Here is a 25,618-nt window from a genome sequence, read left to right as displayed (position 1 = left end):
TGGTGTTTGTTAAAAAATTTAGAAATGTTTCTTCACTTTTATTTCTCTGAAATAATTCTGATATATATGTCCCATTATGCATCTTTGATATATTCCTACAAAAAAGGCATTTCCTCCATTTAGCTTCATCAGATGTAAGATTGCAAATCTTTTGTGACTGTGAAAACAAGATGTCAAATTAGTCATATAAGTTCCCAAAACAAACTAGATACCTGTGCAAATAAAGTGTGGGTAGGTGTTCTGCTGGAAGAGCAGCTCTTCCAGTAGAAATTGAACTAATTCTCAGTTTTCCCTACGGCTAGAATCTGAGCTCTTAGATTTTAATCAAACATCTATGATGCTACTAGCGTTATTTATTTCCAATATCATCTCTGGTGCACTATGTGTTTTTCAAACATTTGGAAAACAATCTCCATCCACAGCAGCCTACAATTAAGCAAACAAAGACAGCAGGTAAGGGAAAAATGGAATAAATAAATAGAATAGGAAAGTTATGCCCAACTTACTCAAGCATGAAAGCATCCAACTGCAATTTTCTTGAAGGCAAAAAAGCTGAGTATCATGAAATGTGTGGACAGACAATAAGACCAGATGACAAGTGGAAGTAAACCACATAACAGTTCTGGGTTCATCATGCATTTATTCCCCACTGTGATTATTAATTGCCTACCATGTGTTTTTCTTAGCAACAGTAGATTTAGAGATGTTCATGCAAATGAACATTTGCAGGATATCTAGAAGACTCTCTCCTTTCTTTCCACACTCAGACTCCTTTAAATATGTAGCCCTGTTCTTTCAACGGGAGTTTTAATAGTGCTATGTTAGTGGAATAATTTGCTATTTCTAGTTTTTAAAGCTTGGTCTACACACAGAGTTGAACTGAAATAACTAAAGGAGAGATTTTATATCATTTTAGTAAAACCAATGCAATTTTCTACATACATACTCTGATATCCATTTAAGCCAGGCTTATTGCAGGTGCAAGATAAACAAATATAAACAAGCCCACATACAAAGTTGCACTGGTTTAACCAAACCAGTTTAGTTTACCCCTAAAGCACATGTTCCAAAATGGTAGCCTACACAGGAGCACACCTACCACAGGACCGGAAGAAGCCATTTCTGAACTGGTTTAGACTACATCTATTAGTAAAAGATACTACTAAATATATACATATTGCACACAAAAAGCTACATGAAGAGAATTATTAAGGTTGCAAAGTCAAGCACTTAGGAAGTCTTAATTTAGCCTTAATGTAGCATACACCTTTAATTACATAATTATATACCATTTTTATCCACAGGATAAAATGTCTTGTTTCATTCAATGCACAGGAAGGACAGTGCCCACTCAGTGAGCAATTACTCAATATTTTATTTTATCACCACTATTCAGTAGTGCCCTGTATCTTATTCACTGCACAATTTTCAAACCCTGCATTGAAGAATTAGTTTCCTTGTGAGCTTTCCCAGTGCATTCATCACTATTGTAACAGTGCTTCACACACAAATCATCATCATCACAATACCACCGTGGCATGACAGGGTTGCATTATCCCTAATTTACAGTTGGACAGTTGAGACGCAGAGAGAGTAAGGTCAAAAGTTGCCACTAATTTTGGGTGCCCAATGTGAGACCAACTAGGGCCTGATTTTTCAGAGTATTTAGCATTATATCGTACTTTATGTATTTGAAGCAAAGCTCCCATTAATTTCAGTTGCAGCCTTGAGTGCTCAGCCAATCTGCGAATTATCCCAGGGTCTCAAATCAGGCACTCAGACAATGAGGAACACACAACTACTGACCATCTGTGGAAAGTTTAAATGAGGTGTCTAGCATCACATAGGAACTCTTTGGCAGAGGCAAGTATAGAATCCAATGTCCTAAGGCAGAGGTGAGCAAACTACAGCCTGTGGGCCAGATCCAGTCCCTCAGGGCTTTCAATCTGGCTCATGGAATTGCCCCTGTGGTGCTGTGGGCCTCATGCCGCTCTCAGAAGCGTCCAGCACTGCAGCCCCCAGGCAGGGGAGCAGAGGGCTCCAAGCATTGCACTTGCCTCCAGGCACCACACCCTACAGGTCCCATTGGCCGGGAACAGGGTACTGGAGGCATGCAAGGGCAGCGCACGCAGAGCCCTCTAGCTCCCCTCCCACAGGGGCCATAGCTGTTCCTGGAGCGGCATGGTGTGGGGCCAGGGCAGGCATGCAGGGAGCCTGCCCTGGCCCCGGTGCATGGCACTGGAACCCTGGAGCCGCTTTAGGTAAGCTGCGCCAGGCTGATGCCCAAACCCCTCCTGCATCCTGCCCCCCAACTCCCTGCCCTGAGCCCCCTCATACACCCTGCACTCCTACCCTAAGCCCCCTGCTGCACCGCAACCCTCTGCCCTGAGCCCCCTTCCACAGTCCGCACCCCTCCTGAACTCCTGCCCTGAGCCCCCTCCTGCACCCCGTACCCCTCCTGCACCCCAACCCCCTGCATACAATTTGCCCTCCCAGATGTGGCCCTCAACCCAAGAAGTTTGCCCACCTCTGCTCTAAGGCAATTGAATATTACCCTAACCGTGAGACTAGCCTTTCTGTTCCTGCAGTCTCCTGCCTCATTCATGACATTTCTTAATTTAGAAGTTGAAAGGTTAGTATAATAGATACAAACAAAGGGCCCAAATTAAGATTGCATAGGCATAAACTATTGCATGCTCAGTTGCTTGTAACACGAAGGAACCATGAGGGGGATGGAGCTCGTGCAGTAACGCCATGGGGGTAATACATGCACAGCCTGATCAATACCAGGAGCTTTAAGAGGTCTGAGCATGCTCAATGAGGATGGAATCATCCACGTTTCTAGCTGCTAAGAACTGAAGTCGTATCTACTGAGTGTGTGCACACAGTGATTTTTTAAAAGCTTATAATTTGGCCAAATTTAGGCAGACATGGTCACCCTCTTGCCAAATTTCAAGTCTCTGCTACAAGATATGAGGCCGCTTTAACATTTTTTTAAAAAAAGGTCACCAGAATGTTTTACGGATGTTTAAAAAAAAATGTTTTCCCCTAGCTTTGTTCTTGGAAACCGCTGAACCATTTTGGCTGAAGTTTTCCAAAAGCTTTCAGCCTAAGCTGATGAGGATCAAATTTTCAGCTCAAATGCTTACAGTTTGGCAAAGTAATAAGCAACTGAAAAGCAAAGTCAGAAGGCTTGTCTACACTACCTGCCAGATTGGTGGCAGCGATCGATCCAGCGGGAGTTGATTTATTGCATCTAGTAAAGATGCAATAAATTGACTGCTGGGCACTCTTCCATCGACTCCAGTACGAGAACGAGAAGCGCAAGCAGAGTTGACGAGAGAACATCAGCTGTCAACTTACTGCAGCGAAGACACCGCAGTAAGTAGATCTAAGTACCTCGACTTCAGCTATGTGAATAGTGTATCTTAAAACTGACCCCATGAGGTAGCGTAGACAAGCCCTGAAAGTGGGAAGTGTCAAGCAACTTCAACAGCTTCTTAAGTGCCATCAGCCCTGCCTACAATAACCATGCATCTTTTTATGAATTGCATCTTTTGGGGTCATCTTATGTCTTGTTAATTGAGCATTTTGGTGCTGTTACGGTGTTCTGTTCACGAGTACAACAAACATATTTGTCACATTTCCAAGCAGTGTAAGACAGTTGAGGCTAGAAAATTTCTGACCCAATATCTGGAAAGATTATGCTTTCTCAAGAATTTAAAAAGAATGAAGGCATGTTTGTAGCAGAATTCATTTTTTTTTAATAATATACTATACCAGAATATGTTTCTGGGTGTTCATTGCCACTGTGCTTGCATGTATATGTTCAGATTGAGGTCTATTGCCTGTCCCGAGATCTACTACCTGTAAAATAATGCTTCATTTATCACTTATGAAGGAGGTTAGCAATAAGAGTTGTATGTAAGTGACATAAAACATCTAAATGAATGAAGTTGAACAGCTGAATACATGGAAATACAAATCTTAAACATAGAACAATATCATGTGCATGAATTTTATATTTTCCTGTCAAAAAAACTGAAGAAAAGTTTGTTTTTTAAAACTTGAGTATTATTGTTAACAACTCTTTTAAGATTACATTTTATGGGTAATTTGATCTAATCACAGCTAGCAATATATTATCCAAACTGCCAATATGTAACACCAGCCAAACAGTGTAATGAGAGTTCAACACGCAACATAGCTTCATCCAAACTTTTAGGACAGAAAGCACTGAGGTGGTGGTCAGGGCAGCACGATCAGCCCATAGAGTGTAATGAATGCAATGTATTGCTTTGTAGTGACCCTTGCTAGTGTTCTGAAGATATGAATTGATTTTGGGAGTTTGATTGTGACATTTATTAGGCATCCATCCTTGGTTCTAGGTGCTGAAGTGGGTCCAGCCTTCCTGAGGGAGACTTAATACCAAGTGAGCTCTCTGAGGGCAGGAATAAATAGGAGAATGCTGCACCAAAGAGAAAATTTGACTGGGAAGACAGCAAGTGACCGCACTGTCACCCTCCTCCTCCCTGGGATTTCACCAGGAAAGGGTAGTTTTGAATTTCTGAATAAGCACATCTCCAAGCTAGCCTAGCATAGCCCAATTTTGAGGCCTAGCCAACCGATTCCAAGCTCCTAATGCAGAATGACAGATGCAGGCGGCTGTGCCCGCGCAGGCATTTCTCGTGTCATTTCTGGTGCCAGAGGCCCAGTACTAGAGTTCCACTGGCACATGAAATGAATCTTACACCCTATGTGTAATTTCAAATACTGACCAATTTCTATAGATAGTAGACAGCTGGGAAAAAGAAGGAAGCTTTAGAAATACAAATATACAAAACTAAAAATGTCTTTACCTTGGAACCAGGAAGGCCAGGAACACCTACTAAGCCATCTTCCCCCTGAAACAAAATGTACAAAACCTTCATTATTTGGCTCTCACTCATATGAGCAAACCACAAGAAAAATCAAAGACTGCTTATTCCCAGCAATATTTTCAAACTAAGCAAGTCACAATAGTTTTACAAGTGATTATGGATAGATATTTGCCTCTTTAATCATTTGGTATACTATATGTATTTTTACAGCAACATCCTGGGTATATGCTGTATAGCTACATACTGATAATTTTTGTTGCTTTGATCAAACTAAATTTCACTCAGAAAATCGTGAATAACGACTAGTTGCAGTGCATCAAAGAGTACTGTCAATTCTCTTTATTTTACTGTGAGTGACAGGATTTCAGAGAGTTCTGGAGCCCATCTTGTGATGACATAAGGAAGCTCCAGCTCCCTCACAAAGTTCAGCTCTGCCAAAAATCCAGAAGAGTTTCTCTCCTCCGCTCGTTGTTTTCACAGGAGGGAAGGAGGAAGGAGAGAGCCCAGCAGCTCAGAGAGGTTCAAGTCTCTCTTCTCCCCTCTCTTGTGAGCAACTGGGACAGAACAGCACATCTGCTCCTCCCAACTACTCCCTGCAGCACCCAGTCTGGGAAGGGAAGTGAGGAGGGGTGAAAAGTCTCCATAGCTGCCCTGCAGTCTGCAAAGGGGGAGAGTTGACTCCACTGTTGCTGCCCCCTGGCCTCAGAGAGTGGAGTAAAGAACCCCATGAGAAGCAGAGGTAAGGAATATAGCCCCACGTTACAGCTGGGTGAACTATGGTTTTAAACTGAGTTTGGATGTTCACTTGAGTGACAGGCCCAAAGCATGTGACCAAAAGGAATGTGTTCATGAGAAAGAAGAGTTGTTTTGTGTTAAACTTGTAGTGACTCTTGAAATACCATTGTTATTTTATTTAAGGTTTGGGCTGGAGTAATAAAATTAAAGAAAACATTGTTAGCTGGGTAATAGGTGAAGTAAACAATTATTCGTTTGTTTAGAAAGAAATATTTAGTTCAATAGCTAGGGGGAAAAAAAAAAAAAAATCAGCAAAATAAGATAAGAAGGAAACCCTGAAAAGAAAGGGGCCAGCCACGAATCTTGTCTTAACCAGGCCAGGAGGCAGAGTTCAGCCCCAACACTCTCTCATCTAGTTTTGGCTAAGGTTCAATGAATAGCAATGAAATCACTGGTATATTATAATGCATAAAAAGCTAGGTTCTTTTGGAATTTCTTTGTCAGAACTTTTCCTTCTCTCTCTGGAGTCATGCCATGATGGGACGATATCTCCTGCGCCTAATCCTGTTCTAAGTATTTTGGCCAATGCTTATAACTGTCTTGTTACTAGGAGTAGAAGTATGTATATGCTTGTATTGGTATTTTGTATATAAAACCAACACAAATTGGCCATTGAACTAATAAAGGAATACTTGTGTGAAAGCTGAGTCATAGTAAGCCTTAATAAATTTATTACGAAAATCATTTCTAAACAGCAGAGCAGAATTAACAGCTGGGCAGGGGCTGGGCAGATGTACAAAAATCTCTAAGTAATTCATTTGGGAGAGTGGGCAACACTAATGGTCACACACAGAGAAGAGCTAGGGAGAGTTAAAAATATTAAAAGACAAATCAAAAATATAAACCCAACAATATATTTTTTTAAATCGTGATTTTGGGGGGTCTGATCTCTTGAGGTTTGCAATATTAATCTAGCAATATTCTATTCCTTCCTGAATGCTGAAGCATTGCTTTATAACTTCTGGGCAAGAGCCATGATTAGAGAGTTAGCGGCATATTCTGAGGCTATGTCTACACTAGAGCAGTAAGTCAACCTAAGTTACGCAACTCCAACTACGTGAAGAACGGAGCTCAGGATCAGCAACCTTTGGCAAGCGACCCTAGGGTAAGCCCCCAGGTGGGCTGGGCCGGTTTGTTTACCTGCTGCATCCGCAGGTTCAGCCAGCCAATCGCACCTCCCACTGGCCGCGGTTTGCCACTCCAGGTGAGAAGCGACAGCTAGCATATCCCTCTGCCTGCGCCGCTTCCTGTGGCCCCCATTGGCCTGGGACGGCGAACCGCAGCCAGGCCAAACCTGTCGACGTGGCAGGTAAACAAACTGGCCCGGCCCGCCATGGTGCTTACCCTGGCGAGCTGCATGCCAAAGGTTGCTGATCCCTGACATAGCTGGCGTCGACATAGCTTTAGGTAGACTTACCCCAGTGTCTTCACTGGCCACATTGACGGGAAACACTCTCCCTTCGACCTACCTTACTCCTCTTGTTCCTGGTGGAGCACCAGAGTGTGCTCTGCTGTCAATTTAGTGGGTCTTCACTAGACCCACTAAATGGGCCTCTGGTGCATAGATCACTGGAGCATCGATGCTGCGGTAGTGTAGACATAGCTTGATTGCCCTTTGTGATGTAACTCATGAAGAATTCCACTGAAATCAGTTGCATTACATCAGCCAAAGTGGTATCAGAATTAAGTTCTAATTTCAAAAGGTATTCATTTTGTATTTCACAGAAGACTCCATTTTGAATCTTTCCAGGAAGACTATGATTGATTTAAAAAAAATAAAAAAGAAACCCACTGATCTTTGCTGGGGAGCTTTTCAAAGGGAGGGACAATTCAACACTGCACTTAACACAGGCCTGCACAACATGCAGCCCGCATGGGCTCCCTGTGCTGCCCATGGGCAAGTGGCAAGGTGACGCTGCTGGGTTCGCCCTCTGCCTGGAAGGGTCCTCGCCTCACAGCCCCGTGCTCCAATCACCCTAACGACCAGAACGGCATGTGTTTCTGTCTTCCGCTCCCCCTGCTTGGCATACAGTGGGTGTATCACTTCCGGGACCTGCTGAGGTGGGAAGTACTGGGCATGAAGCAGAGCCCGAAGTGCCGAGCGAGGGGAGGAGCACCTGACCTGAGCCGAGACACCCCCCCCACAACCCCTCCCTTTGGTTGGGGGTGGGGCAGCTACTGCGCTGGTTGGTCCCAGGGCGGCCTCTGTAGTGATCAGATGTGGGTGGGTTTGAACTGTCTGTGAGCAGCCAGGAAACCCCTCGGGGAGATGTGTGTGTGTGTGTTGCACCTGCCCTGTCCCGGTCCAGGGACCTTCCCCCTCCCCAGCCCCTATCACACTGCCCCCCCCCTTGGGCTCCCTGCGGCCCCTATGTTTGTGTTGGACAGTCACATCCCATCCCTTCACACTGCCCCCCTTTCCCCTCCCTGTATTTCATGGGGGGATGATGAGCCCAGTGGCCAGGCAGTGGCGGCGAGGCTTTATACTTGGGTCAGGGGTGAGGAGGCAAGTAGTGAGTCGGTGGCTGGAGGGGGGTTGTTTCCACAGAGCAAGGTGGCACTGGGGCAGAGGGGGTGTTTCGGTGGGGCCTGGGGGTTTCAGCCCTCAGCTGTTTTCTTTGGAGTAATATGGCCCTTGCCGCTTTACGAGTTGTGCAGGCCTGACTTAACACGTGGCTTTCCAAGGAATAGTATAACCAAAAGAAATGTTAAGAATTCATTATCATTAAATGAATTCCTTCAATAAGCATGAACACAAAGAAGTAAAGCTCCTTATATAGTCAACCTCTAATTTATGTCTCCACAATGGAGAAAATGAAAATGCTTCCAGTGTATACAGTTGAACAGATATTTTCACTGAATTGTCCAATGTGCATAGGTACAGAAACAGTGTATAGTAAGGAAGGGCTAAGGAAAGGGTTAGGCCATTATATAAATTAATGATATTGGTCTAACTTTCAATACTGCATTTATTTCTCATCACTTCACTATTAAAAGCATATAGCACAAACAGAAGAGATTCAGACGAGTGATGGAAATGGTCAGAGGTATAGAAAGATTTCCATATGTGACAAGATTAGAACTATATAGTTCTAATTTACTTATTAGATATACATTGATAAAAGGCTAGAGAAGGTAAAGACTCTCCTATTTCTCCACTCATAATAAAATATATGGAAATAATACATGAAGTTAATGGCAATAATTTTTAAAATTATTACATTAAAAACCTTTTTAAAAAAAACACACAATATATCCTGTGACAGTGAGTTCCTTCTGTTATTAAGATCAGGAACTTATCCAAAATCAGTGAAGGATTGGACATTTATATGACTAACAGCATCCACAATTATAAAGAATAAAAATGCCTAAGATATAAATACAAGGAGTGTTCTTTGCTCCTGGCAAATTACGTGCTGAGCCATTCACGCTGAAGCCTACTTGCACTTTGAAATACAGAAGAATAATAATTAATTAGCATTCCCTACAGAAGCTTTGACACTAGCTCAGAGAATTCAGCCATAAAATCTCCTCCATTGCCCCCATAAACCTTCATGGGCTTTTCATCAGCAAAACTATAGACTTTGATCCCTAGTGAGTAACTCCCACTGCACTCAATTCACTGTTTTCCATCCACATCCACTAAGTAACACAAATGTTTTGAAAAATAGAACTTTCACTTTTCTACCTCCAAGTCATATAAAATATACAAAAAGGACAAAGGAGGAGGAAGAAGCTCTCATCACGCTCTAATACTATGGACAAAGAGTCAAAAACAAATGACTTATCCATATAACAAGAAATTAAATAAATAAATACATACAAAGCTCTTTTGGTCTACAGCAGTCTTATAACTTAGCCCTGGTAAAATGGAGTTTTTATAACTCCATTCGTGGCATGTTTTCTGGTCCCTGGGTCATTCATTTGGCTCTTCTTGGTCAAAACAGATGTAAATGCATTGGAAAAATTCTGATAAGTTATTAAAAATAATTCACATATGAAGATTTGCAGAAAACTAGGAATTCAGATATTTGACAGACTACTAATAATCCTAGATAACAATTTTCTATCTTCACAGAGTTGCAACAACACAAACCAGAAAACATAAAAGCATCTCTCCATAAAAAGAACAGAAATAAGGGTTTATTATCTAATTTGACAATAGTCTAACACACTGCTATTTCCTCTCTTGTGAAGTCTAAGATATGGGTAAACCTTCAATGGCTTTATCTGTTTCAGAAAAGTAGTCTCTGTAGAATCAGGGTTCTCAGTTAATTACATTAAAATACGCATTCTTTATTTAGAAATCTCTATGACATAAAAATAAAATATTTTATAGCAATGTATTTTAATATCTTACTGCCTATAGGATTACTATTTTAGGAGACATTTAAGTGGATTTTAGAGTTTGTTTTCAAAATGTAACTGTATTTTCTAAAATAAAAGATCTATAAACAGGTCAAATGAAATATTGTTAGAAATATGATTAAATGATATTTTATCATTGATCACAGTCCATTATTTTAACATGTAGATACCCGATTTTAAAGTATTAACTAGTATTAATGTAAGATTACTCAAAATGGTACCAAAAATTAATTAAGCACTAGATTACCTAAACATACTTTAAAAAGTAAGGAGAAACCAAAACAAATAATTAGGAACAATTTAGAATCATTGAGAATTTACAATATTTTAGAAGTTAATGTGGTATATAATATCAAACATATTAGAAATTAATGAGATTCCTTTCAAGGATGGGAAAGAAAAATATTAATTACTTTAAAAACACTTAAAAGGATAATAGATGTTTCACAGACAAAGCCTATGAAATCCAAGATGTCTGGCTGTTTTCCATCCTCAATATAAAAGCAAAGCGTCCTATTATTTATGACTTGGGATACTACTTACAGTTTGGCTTACAGGATGTATTGTATACATCAGAAACACTATCCATGCAATTCCTTTTAATATCAATGAATATAATGCTATTAAAACCTACTTGCTGTTTTGAAAATTTATGGATTTGTGCCTTTTATTTATCTTGACTTGCCAGGCCTTTGGATCCACTCAGAGGCCCTGCCTTTTTGAAAACGGGAACAACTATTTTCTGTGGTAAAAAAATTGAGTGTAATGATCAAAAATGGACCACCACAGGGTCATACTAATCCCGCTTCCGAACATGAACAAAACAAGCCTAAAACCACTACAGGGGTTATGACTTTTTTTTAACAAATAAAAAAAATCAGATTATTCTCCACTGTATCACATTTTCCTTATCTTACTGGAACGTTTCGTTGCTTCTCTAAGCAAACTCCAACATTAATGGTTAGAATCACCTTATAAACTATTAATTTGATTTAAAAAAATACACACACATTCAGCAGATACTTACTAGCACTCATACTGTGAATCCTGTAGATTCATCATATCATGGAGCCTGCTTTAAATGTGGACATTTTTTATTCATGTTCACACTTCATTTACAGACCACAGAACATACCCGTATTTTCAAAGCGCACTAAGGTCGGGGGAACTGTCAATATTCAGTATCTCTGAAAAATCAAGCTTTACGGGCCCAATTCAGTTTTGCCTACAGCCCCTTTGAGCAAACTAGACTGGCATAAAAGGACAATATGGCAGGCCTAAGCCCCTCCCTGAGAATACCCCCAATGCCACAGGGGTTCCTGCCAGGCACAGAACCCAGCTCCTCTTGCTCTGTGCTCCCTCCACAGCAGCCCCAGAGCAGAAGGCATTCATACATCCCTGGTGATTCTGTGCCCTTGCGACTTCCCATACAAGTCAGAACACCCTCAGGAGATAACTAGCCTAAACTGGGGGCTGTCCTTACACCAGTCCTGTCCTTACACTGGCCCCAGCTTGAGCCGTCCCTTGGGTAGGGCAAATCGGGGAAACCTTCCCAGACCCCGTGCTTTGGGGGTCCCCACACTTCGATCAAATTAGGACTGTCCTGATATTTAGCCCTTTGTCCCATTTCCCGACCAATGTATGATTCGGACGCCATTTGTCCCGATAATCAGGTGAGGAGGCAGGGGGGAAGTGAGATGGCAGGTGGGTGGGCGAGCAGGGTGAGGAACTGAACAGCAGGCGGGAGGGAGGTGAGGAAGCAGGCAGGTGGGCAGATGGTGAGGAGGAGAGTGGCAGTTGGGTTGATGGAGGGGACATGCCAAACGGACAGCAAGGAGACTAGCAGGGAGGCAAATGGCAGGCATACGGCAAGGAAGAGAGTAGCAGGTGGGTGGTGGTGGGAAGTGAGGAGGTGAGCAGTGGCCAAGCGGGCAGAACCCACCATCAGCATGGATGCATATCTTCTGGAATGGTGGTTGAAGTATGAAAAGACGTATGAATCTTTAGTGCATCTGGCACGTAAATATCTTGCAATGACGGCTACAACAATGCCATGTGAACATCTGTTCTCACTTTCAGGTGACATTGTAAACAAGAAATGGGCAGCATTATCTCCTGCAAATTGTAACCAAACATGTTTGTCTGAGTGATTGGCTGAAGTAGGACTGAGTAGACTTGTAGTTTCTAAAGTTTTATATTGTTTTAATTTTGAATGCAGTTATTTTTTGTACATAATTCTACATTTGTAAACTCAACTTTCATGATAAAGAGATTGAACTACAGTATTTGTATTAGGTGAATTGAAATATACTATTTCTTTTGTTTTTTACAGTGCAAATCTTTGTAATCAAAAATATAAAATGAGCACTGTACCTTTGAATTCTGTATTGTAATTGAAATCAATTTGAAAATGTAGATAACATCCAAAAATATTTAAATAAATGGTATTCTATTCTTGTTTAGAAGTGCGATTAATCATGATTAATTTTTTTACTCGCTTGACAGCGCTACATTTTACTCATATTTATTTAAGAATATGGTACACATGTGCAATGAGCATGTGCTAGGAAATAAATCCTATTTGTCTGATCTGACAGTGGCTCTCAACTTTCCAGACTACTGATTTATCTTGCATACCCCCACTTTTTACCTCACTTAAAAACTACTTGCTTACAAAATCAAAAATAAACACACACACACAAAAAATAGAGTCACAGTACACTATGACTGAAAAATTGCTTAGCTTCTCATTTTTACCATATCAAATAAATCAATTGGAATATAAATATTGTACTTATATTTCAGAGTATAGTACAGTATATAAGAAGTATAAACAAGACAGTGCCTGTATGAAATTTTAGTCTGTACTGACTTCCCTAGTGTTTTATGGAGTCTGTTGTAAAACTAGGCAAATATCTAGATGAGCTGGTGAGACCTCTGCGAACCCCTAGGGATACGTGTACCCTGGTTGAGAATCACTGATCTATGATATTCTATCGAAAACAAAGACAAAGACAGTGCAAATGAAAAACATGAAAACACTTGCTACTGAGTATTGAGAATAAAACAAGCAGGCCTTTCTGTTTACAAATGATTCTAAAAGATTCATAATCTCGTATGGAAAATTCTTAGAAAATTAAGTCTAGGCAGCTGGATATTTCTATCATCTGTATCGATAAAATGGACAAGATTTTCCAGTGATATTAAACTCTGGACAAATTGATAGAGTTTTGTAGCTGTACTTGTTTCCTTAATCTGTCCAAAGAGAAATTCTTTAAGTCTTATACAACATTGCTTGATTTACACAGCTTTAAAACAAATCTAAACCTCACTAAAGTTCACAGAACTGGAAGTCATTTAAACTTATTGAAATAACATCTGAAATGCAGAAATTGTAAATGTTAGTTTAAAATGTGTTCTACAACTGTAAAGGATTATTTGGGTTGAAAAAAAATGGCCACACTTATTTAATATAATATATGATGACTACTATATTAACGATAACATTTGGGGCCTTGAGTAAAGAACAGTAAAAGAAACACTCTTGGTCGATAATGAAGGCCCCAAGGCCAAATGCCTTATCTGAAGGAATTATTTTTGTCCAGAACAGTTTCATCTATTCATCAGTTCCCTCTGCTCAAGATTCAGTGGGCCAGATCCTTAGCTGGTGTAAACTGGTATATGTCCAATGATTTCAGCTACAGTGTACTTGCAAGGAAAAATGTCAGACAGCTACACCAATGCAAACATTCTGAGTGTCTAGCCTAAGGTGGGGATCTTCATCAATCAGAGCAATATTTGTTCTGATAACATAATGGTGGTATACTTTGCTAGCTGAGAAACATGTACCAACTACAGATTCAATTGAAGTAGTTCAGAGATACAGTTTTTATTTGTCTAGTGCCATTTGGAAGTTAAAGGTTGTTCTCATGGCTGTATCTCCTTATTTGGAAGTCCCTCGATATATTCTAGACATGCGTTAATAGGCTATTTGGATTAGGGAGGCTATATACACAGTGTATTTAGAATTCAAATAGTTGGATAATTTTCAGATCTCTAAACCCAAATATCGTTGAGTCCAAATATCAAGCATGAAATACCCATGGGATTACTTCCTACCCACAAGCCCCAAGCCATCTCAGCATTACTAATCTTGAGGGGTCTTTCAGGTAGAGGGAGGAGTATGGCAGCTCAGTAGCTTGTAATCTTTTCCCCTGCCCCTTTTCTTACAATGTATTTGGGGGTGGCTGGTTCTTCTCCAGTCTTTTTTATGGGGCAACTGAGGGCATTGCACAGCCACATCTCCAGGGGGAATTGGCTATTCTGCTGCAGCTGGGTGGGAATGGCTCAAATTGTTGTCATCCTTACTGCACTAGGGTTGAAAGCTGTGATACCTCAGACAGCACTGAACATATTATGCATCAGATTTTCAAAGGTGCTCGGCACCTATTGAGAACAAGTGCCCAAAAAGGGAGCTGAGATCCTTTGAATATCTGGTCCATAGTAAATAGGGGAACACTGACCCTCAGTCTTAGTGAGTTATATCTCCATTACAGTATTCTCTACACCTGCAAGAATCAGGAGCAAGGAGCCAGGATTAGCACACGGATAACTGAAACGGAATCTCCCACAGGACAATTCTGAGAACTACCACAAAGTGTTTTGGATGAGATTTTTTTATCATTTTTTCTAAAAAGTGTTGATTGCTTGGGGGGAAAATCAGCTGTGGATAATAGATGTAATTATACATTTTTCTGGATGTGCCCCTTTTTTTCTCTTGTACGGCTCAACATAAATGCCATTAGCACACAACTTAAAAGAATCTCTATTGTCTAGGCAGGAAGCTCCTCCAGCCACCTTGCGGCATTACCAACACGACCTTGTCATTGCAAAATAGCTACACGTTTTTGTTAAAGTTCTTGTAGCCTAATCCTATTCAAGCTCACCGGCTTGCATTACTACTCTGGAAAAATACCCAATCTAAAATATAATGAAAAACTGAAAAAATTAGTCACAGTCACTATTACACTATAGAACCTACGGTCTAAGGCTCTGTGGGTTCACATTAATCAAAGGTGAGACGGGGCTACAGTGCAACTATCTCTGCTGATGTTGCTGTTTTGCATATAGTCAGTCCCTAAAGGCAATAAGATTACTGAACAACACACACATCTACTTTTCATAGAATCATAGAAGATTAGGTTTGGAAGAGACCTCAGGATGTCATCTAGTCCAACCCCCTGCTCAAAGCAGGACCAACACCAACTAAATCATCCCTGCCAGTGCTTCACCACCCTCCTAATGAAACAGTTTTTCCTAATATCCAATATAGACTTCCCTCACTGCAACTTGAGACCATTGCTCCTTGTTCTGTCATCTGCCACCACTGAGAAAAGCCTAGCTCCATCCTCTTTGGAACCCCTCTTCAGTTAGGGGAAGGCTGCTATCAAATCCCCCCTCATTCGTCTCTTCTGCAGATTACATAAGCCCAGTTCCCTCAGCCTCTCCTCATAAGTCATGTGCCCCAGTGTCATTTTCGTTGCCCTCTGCTGGACTCCCTCCAATTTGTCCACATCCTTTCTGTAGTGGGGGGCTCAAAACTGGATGAAATACTCCAGATGTGGCCTCGCCAGTGCCAAACAGAGGGGAATAATCACTTCTTTTGATCTGCTGACAATGCTCCTACTAATGCAGCCCAACATACAGTTCCTTCTTAGCAGCAAGGGCACACCGTTGACTCATATCCAGCTTCTCATCCACTGTAATTCCCAGGTCCTTTCCTGCAGAACTGCAGTTTAGCTCCAGCCTGTAGCGGTGCATGGGATTCTTCCGTCCTAAGTGCGGTACCCTGCACTTGTCCTTGTTGAACCTCAGATTTATTTTAATCCAACCCTCCAATTCATCTAGGTCACTCTGGACCCTATCCCAACCCTCCAGCATATTGACCTCTCCCCCTAGCTTAGTGTCATCCATGAACTTGCTGAGGGTGCAATCCATCCCATCATCCAGATCATTAATGAAGATGTTGAACAAAACCGGCCTCAGGACAGACCCTTGGGGCACCCCACTTGATACTGGCTGCCAACTAGACATTGAGCCGTCGATCACTACCTGTTGAGCCTGATGATCTAGCCAGCTTTCTATCCATCTTATAGTCCATTCATCCAATCGATATTTTTTTAACTTGCTGGCAAGAATATGGTGGGAGACCATATCAAAATCTTTGCTAAAGCTTTTCTCCTTCTTTTCCTCCATTCGCTATTGTTAAAAGATCAAACAGGAATACAGAGTAAACAAATAGTTTCCTGTAGAGACAATTGTGAAATCCTTTCTTTAGTAATCAGAGTGTTCTTTTGAAGCTTACAGCATAACTAATAAGCATTTACACTCTACACAAATATATTCTAATCTGTTAATCTAAACCCTAGTCTACACTACAAATTTATGTCAGTATAACTATATCGTTCAGGGGTTGTTATAATGTAGTTATACCAACCTAACCCCTGGTGTAGACAGTGCTGTGTTAACAGGAGATCTTCTCCCATTGACTAGTGCCTCTCAGAGAGGTGGAGCACCTATGCTGATGGGAGACGCTCTCATCACCATAGGCAGTGTCTTCACTAGGTGCTACAGCTGCATCCCTCTAAGTATAGACAAGCCCTTATCTCTTCTCTACCTCCTGTAACGTGTGATCCGTATCTAGATCATAAACTCTTTGGGACAGAGATTTCCTTTTCTTTTATGTTTATGTAGCACCCAGCATAATGGAGCTTGGGGCCTCTGTTTGTTAATAAATTCTAAATAATTAGAAAGTGTTTGCCCCAATGAGTTTTGCATACTTCTTACAAGTCTGCAGCTCTTGGACGCAGCTGTCACTTAAAGATATAGACAGTTAAATGAAAACCTATCACTGAAAATTGCAGTTAATGAAAATACTTAAGCATTACTGGCAATAAAGAAAATATATATCTTAAACTAAAAGGAAAATATGTAAAATTAATCCCCAATGTAACTATTTAGCGAGTCACACCAGGGATAAATTTGTCCCAATTAGTGTTCAAGTGTGCTCTCCTATTCCAAGTTAGAGCAATTCCCCTCTCATTTGTGGAGCATTGCAAGCTATTTGACAGTAATTCACAGAAAGAACAGTGGAAAAAAACCATTGAGTTTGTGAACTAAAAAATATCAGTTGACTGAGCTCTCTGTACCACAACTGTAAAAATCTGGCTTCTGTTAACTATTTTATGATTACAAATCAAACACCTGTGTTACCAGCTATACCACATGTGTGTGACTGCTGAACCACCTGCAGCACACACCTTTTGCCAGTTGCTTTACTTAGTGTGGGTACAAATGAGTTCATTCAAGAGAAAGTCAACAGGAGAGTTATCAAACACTTTCTATTTTAGGAAGCTCTATACAATGGCAACAATTCTGACTGATTATTCAAGACTTGGCCCAGCCTCAGACAGTTGTGTTGGGCTAATCAATTCAGGTTTCAAACATGCAACCTGAGTGGTGTGTGTTCAGGAGTACTGGCTTGCAATGAACATTTTGACTAGCTCCCATTGTGAAAATAAATCACATTTTCAGTCCCAATTATTCATTTTACTATATGAAGAATCTAAATATAGACAGCCTTTATGTCTGACAACTGGATATTTGCCAGTTAACAAATACTATCTGTGTTTGAAAAATGTAGCTCTATGTACAGCTTTGTGGGGAATAAAAACAACAAACAAAACAAAAAACCCCACCCACATTGGTATAACAGAAAAGTCATGTTTGAGCTGGTTTCACTGAAAGCAAATAAAGTTTGGCTGTGAAGAACTGTAGATCCAATTGCCAAGGGACCAAAGATTATTATAATAGTCTTCCCCTGGGTTCTCCTTTGCACATTTACAGATCTTCCAAAGTTTAAAGTCTGGCAATAGTTGAGTAATAGTTCAATTCATTACAACTCACAGGAGCGAACAAAATCACCTGCAGCCTCAATATAATTCATTAAATATAAAAGACTACTTTCTGGGGCTTGTAGAAAGCTTTTAAAATTTCTTCCAGGTAACTAACTCGACTACAAGGTATAAGCCACATAGGATAATTCCTACGTTACCTTCCTAATTTAAAAAGTAGTTTATTCTATTGCCTGTAACAAAATTTTCTATCAGAACCAATCAATGACCCATCAAGCTGCAATCTTGCCTTTGGCAAAGTCCAACAGACAATCCTTCAAACAAAAACAAAAACATGAAACAAAACTAGGCATAATGTGCTTGACAATTTCTGGAAATGCTACTGCATGGGGAGAAAAATTCCTTCCTGACATACTTGGGAACTAACTCTGATTAGCCTGTGGCACTGATGGGAGAGGAGCAAGACTAGAAACAAAGTGGGCTTTTCTTCACATACAGCACTACAAAAGCACAGCTGCACTGGTGCCAGTGTAGTGCTTTAGTGAAGACGCTACTCCTGTCAGCATAATTAATGCACTTCCCCCAAGATGTGGTAGCTGTGTCAATGGGAAAAGTTCTCCCGTTGACATAGCACTGTCTACATGGGTGGGGGGTTAGGTTGGTATAGAATCATAGAATATCAGGGTTGGAAGGGACCTCAGGAGGTCATCTAGTTCAACCCCCTGCTCAAAGCAGGACCAATTCCCAACTAAATCATCCCAGCCTGGGCTTTGTCAAGCCTGACCTTAAAAACCTCTAAAGAAGGAGATTCCACCACCTCCCTAGATAACCCCTTCCGGTGCTCACCCTCTCTGAGGAAAACACGTTTTTCCTTAATAAAAACTCTGGTCCCCCTCAACTAAACCTCCCCACTGCACTTGAGCCATTACTCCTTGCTCTTCATCAGGTACCACTGAGAACATTCTAGTTCCATCTGCTTTGGAACCCCTTCAGGTAGTTGGAAACAGCTATCCAATTCCCCCTCCATTCTTCTTTTCTGCCATGGACTAACAATTCCATTCCCTCAGCCTCTCCTCATAGGTCATGTGCTCCAGCCCCCTAATCATTTTTGGTGCCCTCCACTGGACTCTTTCCAATTTTTCCACATCCTTCTCGTAGTGTGGGGCCCAAAACTGGACACAGTACTCCAGATGAGGCCTTACCAATGCTGAATGGAGGGGAATGATCACGTCCCTCAATCTGCTGGCAATACCCCTGCTTATACAGCCTAAAATGGCATTAGCCTTCTTGGCAACAAGGGAACATTGTTGACTCATATCCAGCTTCTCGTTCGCTGTAACTCCTAGGTCCTTTTCTGCAGAACTGCTTCCTAGCCATTCGGTCCCTAGGCTGTAACAGTGAATGGGATTCTTCCGTACTAAGTGCAGGACTCTACACTTGTCCTTATTGAACCTCATCAGGTTTCTTTTGGCCCAGTTCTCTAACTACATTGCTCAGGGGTGTGGATTTTTCACACCTATGAGTGACAATTACACTGATATAGGTCGTTAGTGTAGACCTGACCAATTACAGAAGCTTTACAAAAACGTGGGTATAATATATGGCCACTGTGCGGAATGGCAGTTGCTGTCAGGGCTGGCTACAGGCACCAGCATTCCAAGCAAGTGCTTGGGACGGCAATCTGCAAGGGGCAGCAGTCTGCGTGTTTTTGCCCCCAAGCAGTGCGCTGAATTGCTGCTGCGGACAGTGGGGGCAGTCCGTGTGCCGTTAGGGCGGCACGCGCATTTCCATGTAGCGGCAATTCGGTGGCAGCTTCTGTCTTCAGCCAGAAGACAGAAGCTGTGCCACCATGGACAGCTGAACATAGAAGCTGCCACTGAATTGCCCATGCCTTGAAAATGGCACACGGACTGCTGTCCACAGCGGCAATTCGGCGCGCTGCTTGGGGCAGCGAAAACAGTATTGCTGGCCCTGCCAGTATTGCAAGGATGTAGAGGGCAGCTGCATTCTCCATTCTGGGGATGATGCTGGGACGTACCCGGAACAGACTAGTGTAGCCTGCTGCTTGTTGGCAGCTCTCATTACTGTATTACATAACATTCAAATACAAAATAATCTAGTTGGTAAATATAAGCTCTCTGTGCCTTAATAAGAGACCCATGAACACTATAATTTGAGTCCTGGATTAAATACACGTCTACCCTGATATAACGCAGTCCTCGGGGGCCAAACAATCTCATCGTGTTATAGGTGAGGTCGCGTTCTATCAGGGTAAGGAGAGGAACCACTCCCCGCCGCAGCTCACCTCCACTCTGCCTCCGCCTCCTCCCATGAGCACGCCACAGCTCTGCTTCTCCCCCTTCCCTCCGAGGCTTGCTGCATCAATTAGCTGTTTTGCGCAGCAAGCTTGGGAGGGAGGGAGAAGTGCAGCTGTGGCGCTCATGGGAGGAGGTAGAGCGGAAGTGAGCTGGGGTGGGGGGCCCCAGGGAGGGCCGCAGCCAGTAACGGGCGGGCGCAGAGGAACTGCTTGCAGTAGCACGAATTTGGATATATAATGCAGTAAAGCAGCCCCATCCCCCGGAGTACTGCTTTACTGCGTTATATCAATATTTGCATTATATCAGACCGTATTGTATCGGGGTAGAGGTGTAGTTGTAAGCACTGTATAAATATTTCCAGTATTGCTAACCCCGAACATTAAAATAAAAATAATCATGAGTCTGGTCCCCAAAAATCATGAGACTGGCTTAAAAACCATGAGATTTTAAAAAAGTTATACTTTTGACTTCTCTTTATGAGCATTTAGGGTCCACTCAGGTCACATTTTCATGATTTTTCTCTATAGTTGTGAAGGCTAAAAACTTACTTTAAAAATAGTAATAATGAAGCTGAGATTCTCATCTATTCACATGACTCCAGAAGCTGAGGTTTTAAAAAAAATACCAGCTGTCGGACTCTCAATAATATTATAAGATTTGGCAATGCTGTACAGTGGTGCCAAATTCAAGCTGTGGCTGAGGCATGAAGATAAAGCTAGTCCTAATCTACAAAGGGAAACAGAGGCAAGGAGCAGGCGAGACTGTCACATTTGCTTGCACAAGGGGCTTGGAGGGTGCCCTCGAGGGTGAAGGTGAATGGCTATTCCCCAGGGAGAAAGTGTGTGAACTGCCTCTGAGGAAGAGAACTTGACAACCAGCCAGAAACAACAACAACAACTGCTGCTGCTGCTGCCTGCATCAAAAAGGCAGATGCCCAGACATGGCCCCTTGCAAACCAGCAGAAGATCAGCTGCAGCCTCAGCAATAGCCCAGCCACAAATTTAGAGAAGGAGGAATCCAACTAGGGTTAACACTGTCCAGTTTTTAACAGGACAAACTTGTTTTTGTACTTACTGGCCAGTTAAAAGATTTGACATGCCAGGCTAGGGACATGTTAGAGTGCTCTACAATTCACACTCCTGTACTACGACTGCGGCCCTGAGTTAGGATAAGGTAAGAAAAATGATAGAACATAAAAGTACAGTGTGTATGACAGTGTGTGTAAAATCATTTTCTAGAACACTCTAGTGAGAATTAGCTACAGCAGCACTAAAAGCATTTTTGTTGGGGAGGGACGCTGATGTAACACTGACAGACCCCAGTCATCAGCGGGCAGGATCCAACCTGGGACCTCTGGAGCTAGATGCATGAGCTAAAAGCCATACGGCTGTTACCGAAGGCTGCAGAGCAGACTCATTAATCTCTCTCTCCAAGTGATCTCAGTGCCACTAGAGGGGATAGAAGACCACACCCAGAAGGTATGTGGGTTACACTAGCAGTAGCTAGTTTTTCTGCATCTCAGAGGTGACAACGCTAAAGAGCACATTCCAGCTACAAGACCTTAGACAGAGACCCCAGACCTCAGATCAAGATCCTGGAGCATACCCTAGCAGAAAGGACTCCAGACAGGACCAGCTAGCATACCTTAGATTAAAAAGTCGACCAATGAGCAGTAGTTGTTTTGTTTTGTTTAAATCACATCCTTACAGGAGGTACATCAGCACAGTCCAGAAGCATCTATCACAGAGCTGCTGAGCAGTACCAGTAAGTATTGGTATTAGACTTCTGTATTCAACTTGCATTTTTCCCTTACTGTCATTTTTCTGCTTCTTTGATTTTTAGGGAGATAAGAGGAGCAGAGAAGCCTCAGCAATGAGCTTCCTTAAGTGCATGAAGCATGCTCTAGATGCTGGGTCAGATATACAGGCCTGCAGTTAAAGAAAAAAGATGATAAAGGATGCCAACAACAAAGAAAATGGAATCCCCTGTGTACTAACACTAGCCAGCAGAAAAGCAATCACCAGCAGCATTCTTTCCAGCAACATCACTTCTGACTACAGAACTCCCTTAGCCAGTGCCCACAGAAGTAATCCAGCTACACGAGGCTCTTTGTCAAGAAAAGAAGTTCCACTGTTGCAGGTGTCTGAAGCTTAAGAGTTTGGGAACTGAAAAATCATAAATTGTTCAGCTATACACAGAATCTGACCTACAAAAAAACAAACACCCAATATGGCAAAAATAAGTCCAAGTAGCAGATAGCTCTATGGAATCACATTTGTGATCAAAGGCTATTCAAAACACAACTTACAGTTAAAAATATACAATGCTCCCTGAAACAACCTTGGAAAATGCAAGTGGTCAAGATTTTTCACACAACATACAAACTCAAAGTATCAGAGTTTTTATGGACTTCGCTCTTTTCAGGTAAATCCATGTCTTCAATGGATTCAACATGAGAAGAGCTCTTCAGTCAAATTATGTGCAGGCATCACTGAACATACATTAGTAGAAGTAGAAATATCTCAGATATACAGGAGACTCAGAGCAACCCAGCTGTGATGGCAGATGAGTGCATGACTTCAAACAGCTACTTGGTCTTGATCATGTGCCTTCATTTAGTGGTAAAATGAATAGTCTACAGAAGCTAATCCATCCAAATCACTGCACTGGTAAAAGTAGCATAGCAACCCTTCAGGACCATAATCTAAGACATTCTCTGAAGACTTCTTGCAGAGAAACTGAATTTGTTTTGCATCTAACTGAGCCCTTACCATACTGGGAGAAATGAACATTTACAAATCAGGCAGAGTCTGTAAATTGCTCACCAGCTGCATCATTTCTGCTACAGTCTCATCAAGAGTGGTGGCTATTAAAGTCACCGAAGTACACAGCTGGGTGAAGAAAAGAAGGTAATGTGGGCTTCACCCATTCAAGATTTGGAGGTTTGTAGACGTTCGTTAGGGTCAGTTGTCAGATTCTTATTGCAGTAATAGAAATTTCCATGGCCTTTGATTCTTCAAGGACCGAGACATCTTTAAGACTATGCCTATTGCATATGGCAAGGCCACACTTCGCAATGTTCAAGGTGACATGTATTTTATATCTTACAGCTTGCCATAGTCTGCATCTTGAGTTTCTTGTACAGCAACAGTGTAATTCTCCGTAAGAACTCTTGAAAGATAGTCACATTTAGCATATGACAAAAACTTTCCACATTCAGTTTGTACACGAGTATAGCTATCCTTATGGCTCTTTGACGCTAGACATGGACTCTTAAATTTCACATTGCTAATTATACTGAGACAGTAACAAATCAACATCCAGTAGCCTTCTGACAACATTCATTGTGTTAATCAATAATGCGCAACAGGAGCACCACATTCATCTCAAATTCCTTAAGAATTTGGGACCAAAGGGACAAGCATAGTTGGCACCGCTGTACATTCAACAGGGAAGATCCCAAAAAGCTGGTATGAGATGATAGTCATTTCCCTTCTCAAACATGGGATACTACCATATGATGCCACCAACTGTCACCCAATATTACTCCTCTCTCCAACTCATAAGGTAACAGAGAGGGTTTTGCCAGCTCATCTCATCCCTATTTTAGAGGCCATCCTGCCAAATGAAAAGGCTGGTTTTAGACCAGGAGGAAGTTGCTGAAACCAGGTTCTTGCCATGACTAGTTACATCAAGGCTGGCTTCTAGTGGAATCTAAAAACTGGAACAGTATTGATAAATTTATTGGCCACTTATGATATAGTATCATGATATGAGCTATCAGGGGTCATCAAATGCTATAGCACTATGTGAATCCTGGCCATAAAGCCACATCTTTTTGAATGGGCAGATCAGCAAAATATTCACCCTCAATGATATTTAACCTCAAGGATTCATGCTGGCTCCTTCACTATTCAATATCTATATTAGTGACTTACTTGACAAGTTCATTTGCATTAACATCATCATTCTTCTGGTATAAAGCAAAGACAGCACCACCACTGGTGCGCTCTGCTGACCTCAAGAAAATGGCAGAATACTTGCAGTATTGAAAGCTCTGCCCCAATGCCTCCAAAACATTGGTAATAGTCTTTCGCCTAAACAGTAAAGTCACTAAGGAACCATTTAATGTTACTGTTCACATGTCTGAAATGAGCCCTATTCTAAGTACCTAGGTGTAACTTTGGAACGAGCTTGACTTTTTAAAGCTCATCTAAAAAAAGATGAAAAAAAAAGGTAAAAAACCAAGGACTAACCTCATCCAAAAACTTGCAGGATCAATATGGGATGCCAATGCACGCACACTTAAATGACGACTATTGCTGGCACACTCAAGTGCTGAATATGGTGTACCAGCCTGGGCAGGCAGTTCACATACCAAATTTATGGCGGTGCAGTTTAATGCTGTGATGAAAATTATAACTGGAACATTAAAATGAGCAACTACTCAATAGTAGCCCACTCAGACGTATGCCTGTATCCAAGATGCAGAGAGAAACACGCAACAGTTCATGAGTACAAACAAATCATGGCCAACCTGAAAATTCACGAGGACACCTCCAAAATCTTCTGAAGTCACTCTTGAAATCTCTCAAACTCTTTTGGGGATTGTGCTAAAGCTTTTAAAGCATCCCTCATTCAATTCTGACATGCACTGGCAATAATTCTGGGATAATTCTAATGCCCCAAACAAACATTTGATTGGTGACCCCACAAAAGAACTTCCTGGCTTCAATCTACCCTGGAAACAATGGTCCAGATTAAACCATTTCAGAACACTGCCTGGCAGATGCTATCATTTATTACATCTCTGGAAGACAATACACAACGGCATCGTGGACACAGTCATAAACTATGGATCACATTATAAATCAATGCCCACTTGGATTGTTTTCTGGTGTCATCTCAGGTTTACTCCAAGCAATTTCCAAAGCTACCCTTTGGCTCTAATCTGGATTTGGCTACATAAGCATTTCTAATCACATCATGTACTATAAGAAAGAAGTTTTGTTGATTTTTTTTGCGCAGAAGGGAGGGGAATACCAGAGTAATTGCCCATCTATTAACTAGGGGGTTCTCAACCAGTGGTATGCATACCAATTGGATTCTGGCTTTAGACAAGGCTCAGAAGTGAAAAAAACAGGCTCAAGTGTCACACTGAAATGTAAGTATAATATTTATATTCCAATCTATTTATAAAATTATATGGTAAAAATAAAAAAGTAAGCCTTTTGCAGTAACAGTGTGCTGTGACACACTCGTATTTTTATGTTTGATTTTATAAGCAAGCAGTTTAAGTGAGGTGAAACTTGGGGTACTCAAGACAAATCAAACTTCTGAAAGG

At 41.5% G+C, this 25,618-nt stretch overlaps 1 protein-coding gene across 1 annotated transcript in view; it reads right to left on the bottom strand.

Annotated features, from left to right (window-relative positions):
* The window catches only part of COL19A1 (collagen type XIX alpha 1 chain), a 335,594-nt gene that overhangs the window by 237,129 nt on the left and 72,847 nt on the right, over positions 1-25,618 (bottom strand). The window contains exon 10 of the mRNA XM_075063425.1: positions 4,860-4,904. Coding sequence (XP_074919526.1) covers positions 4,860-4,904 — 45 coding nt within the window. The remainder of the gene's footprint in view (positions 1-4,859; positions 4,905-25,618) is intronic.

The sequence above is a fragment of the Chelonoidis abingdonii genome, chromosome 3, assembly GCF_003597395.2.
Source record: "Chelonoidis abingdonii isolate Lonesome George chromosome 3, CheloAbing_2.0, whole genome shotgun sequence".
In the NCBI taxonomy this organism is placed as follows: domain Eukaryota; kingdom Metazoa; phylum Chordata; order Testudines; family Testudinidae; genus Chelonoidis; species Chelonoidis abingdonii.
The sequence above is the reverse complement of the archived record's forward strand: the minus strand, read 5'-3'. Positions and strand labels throughout refer to the sequence as shown.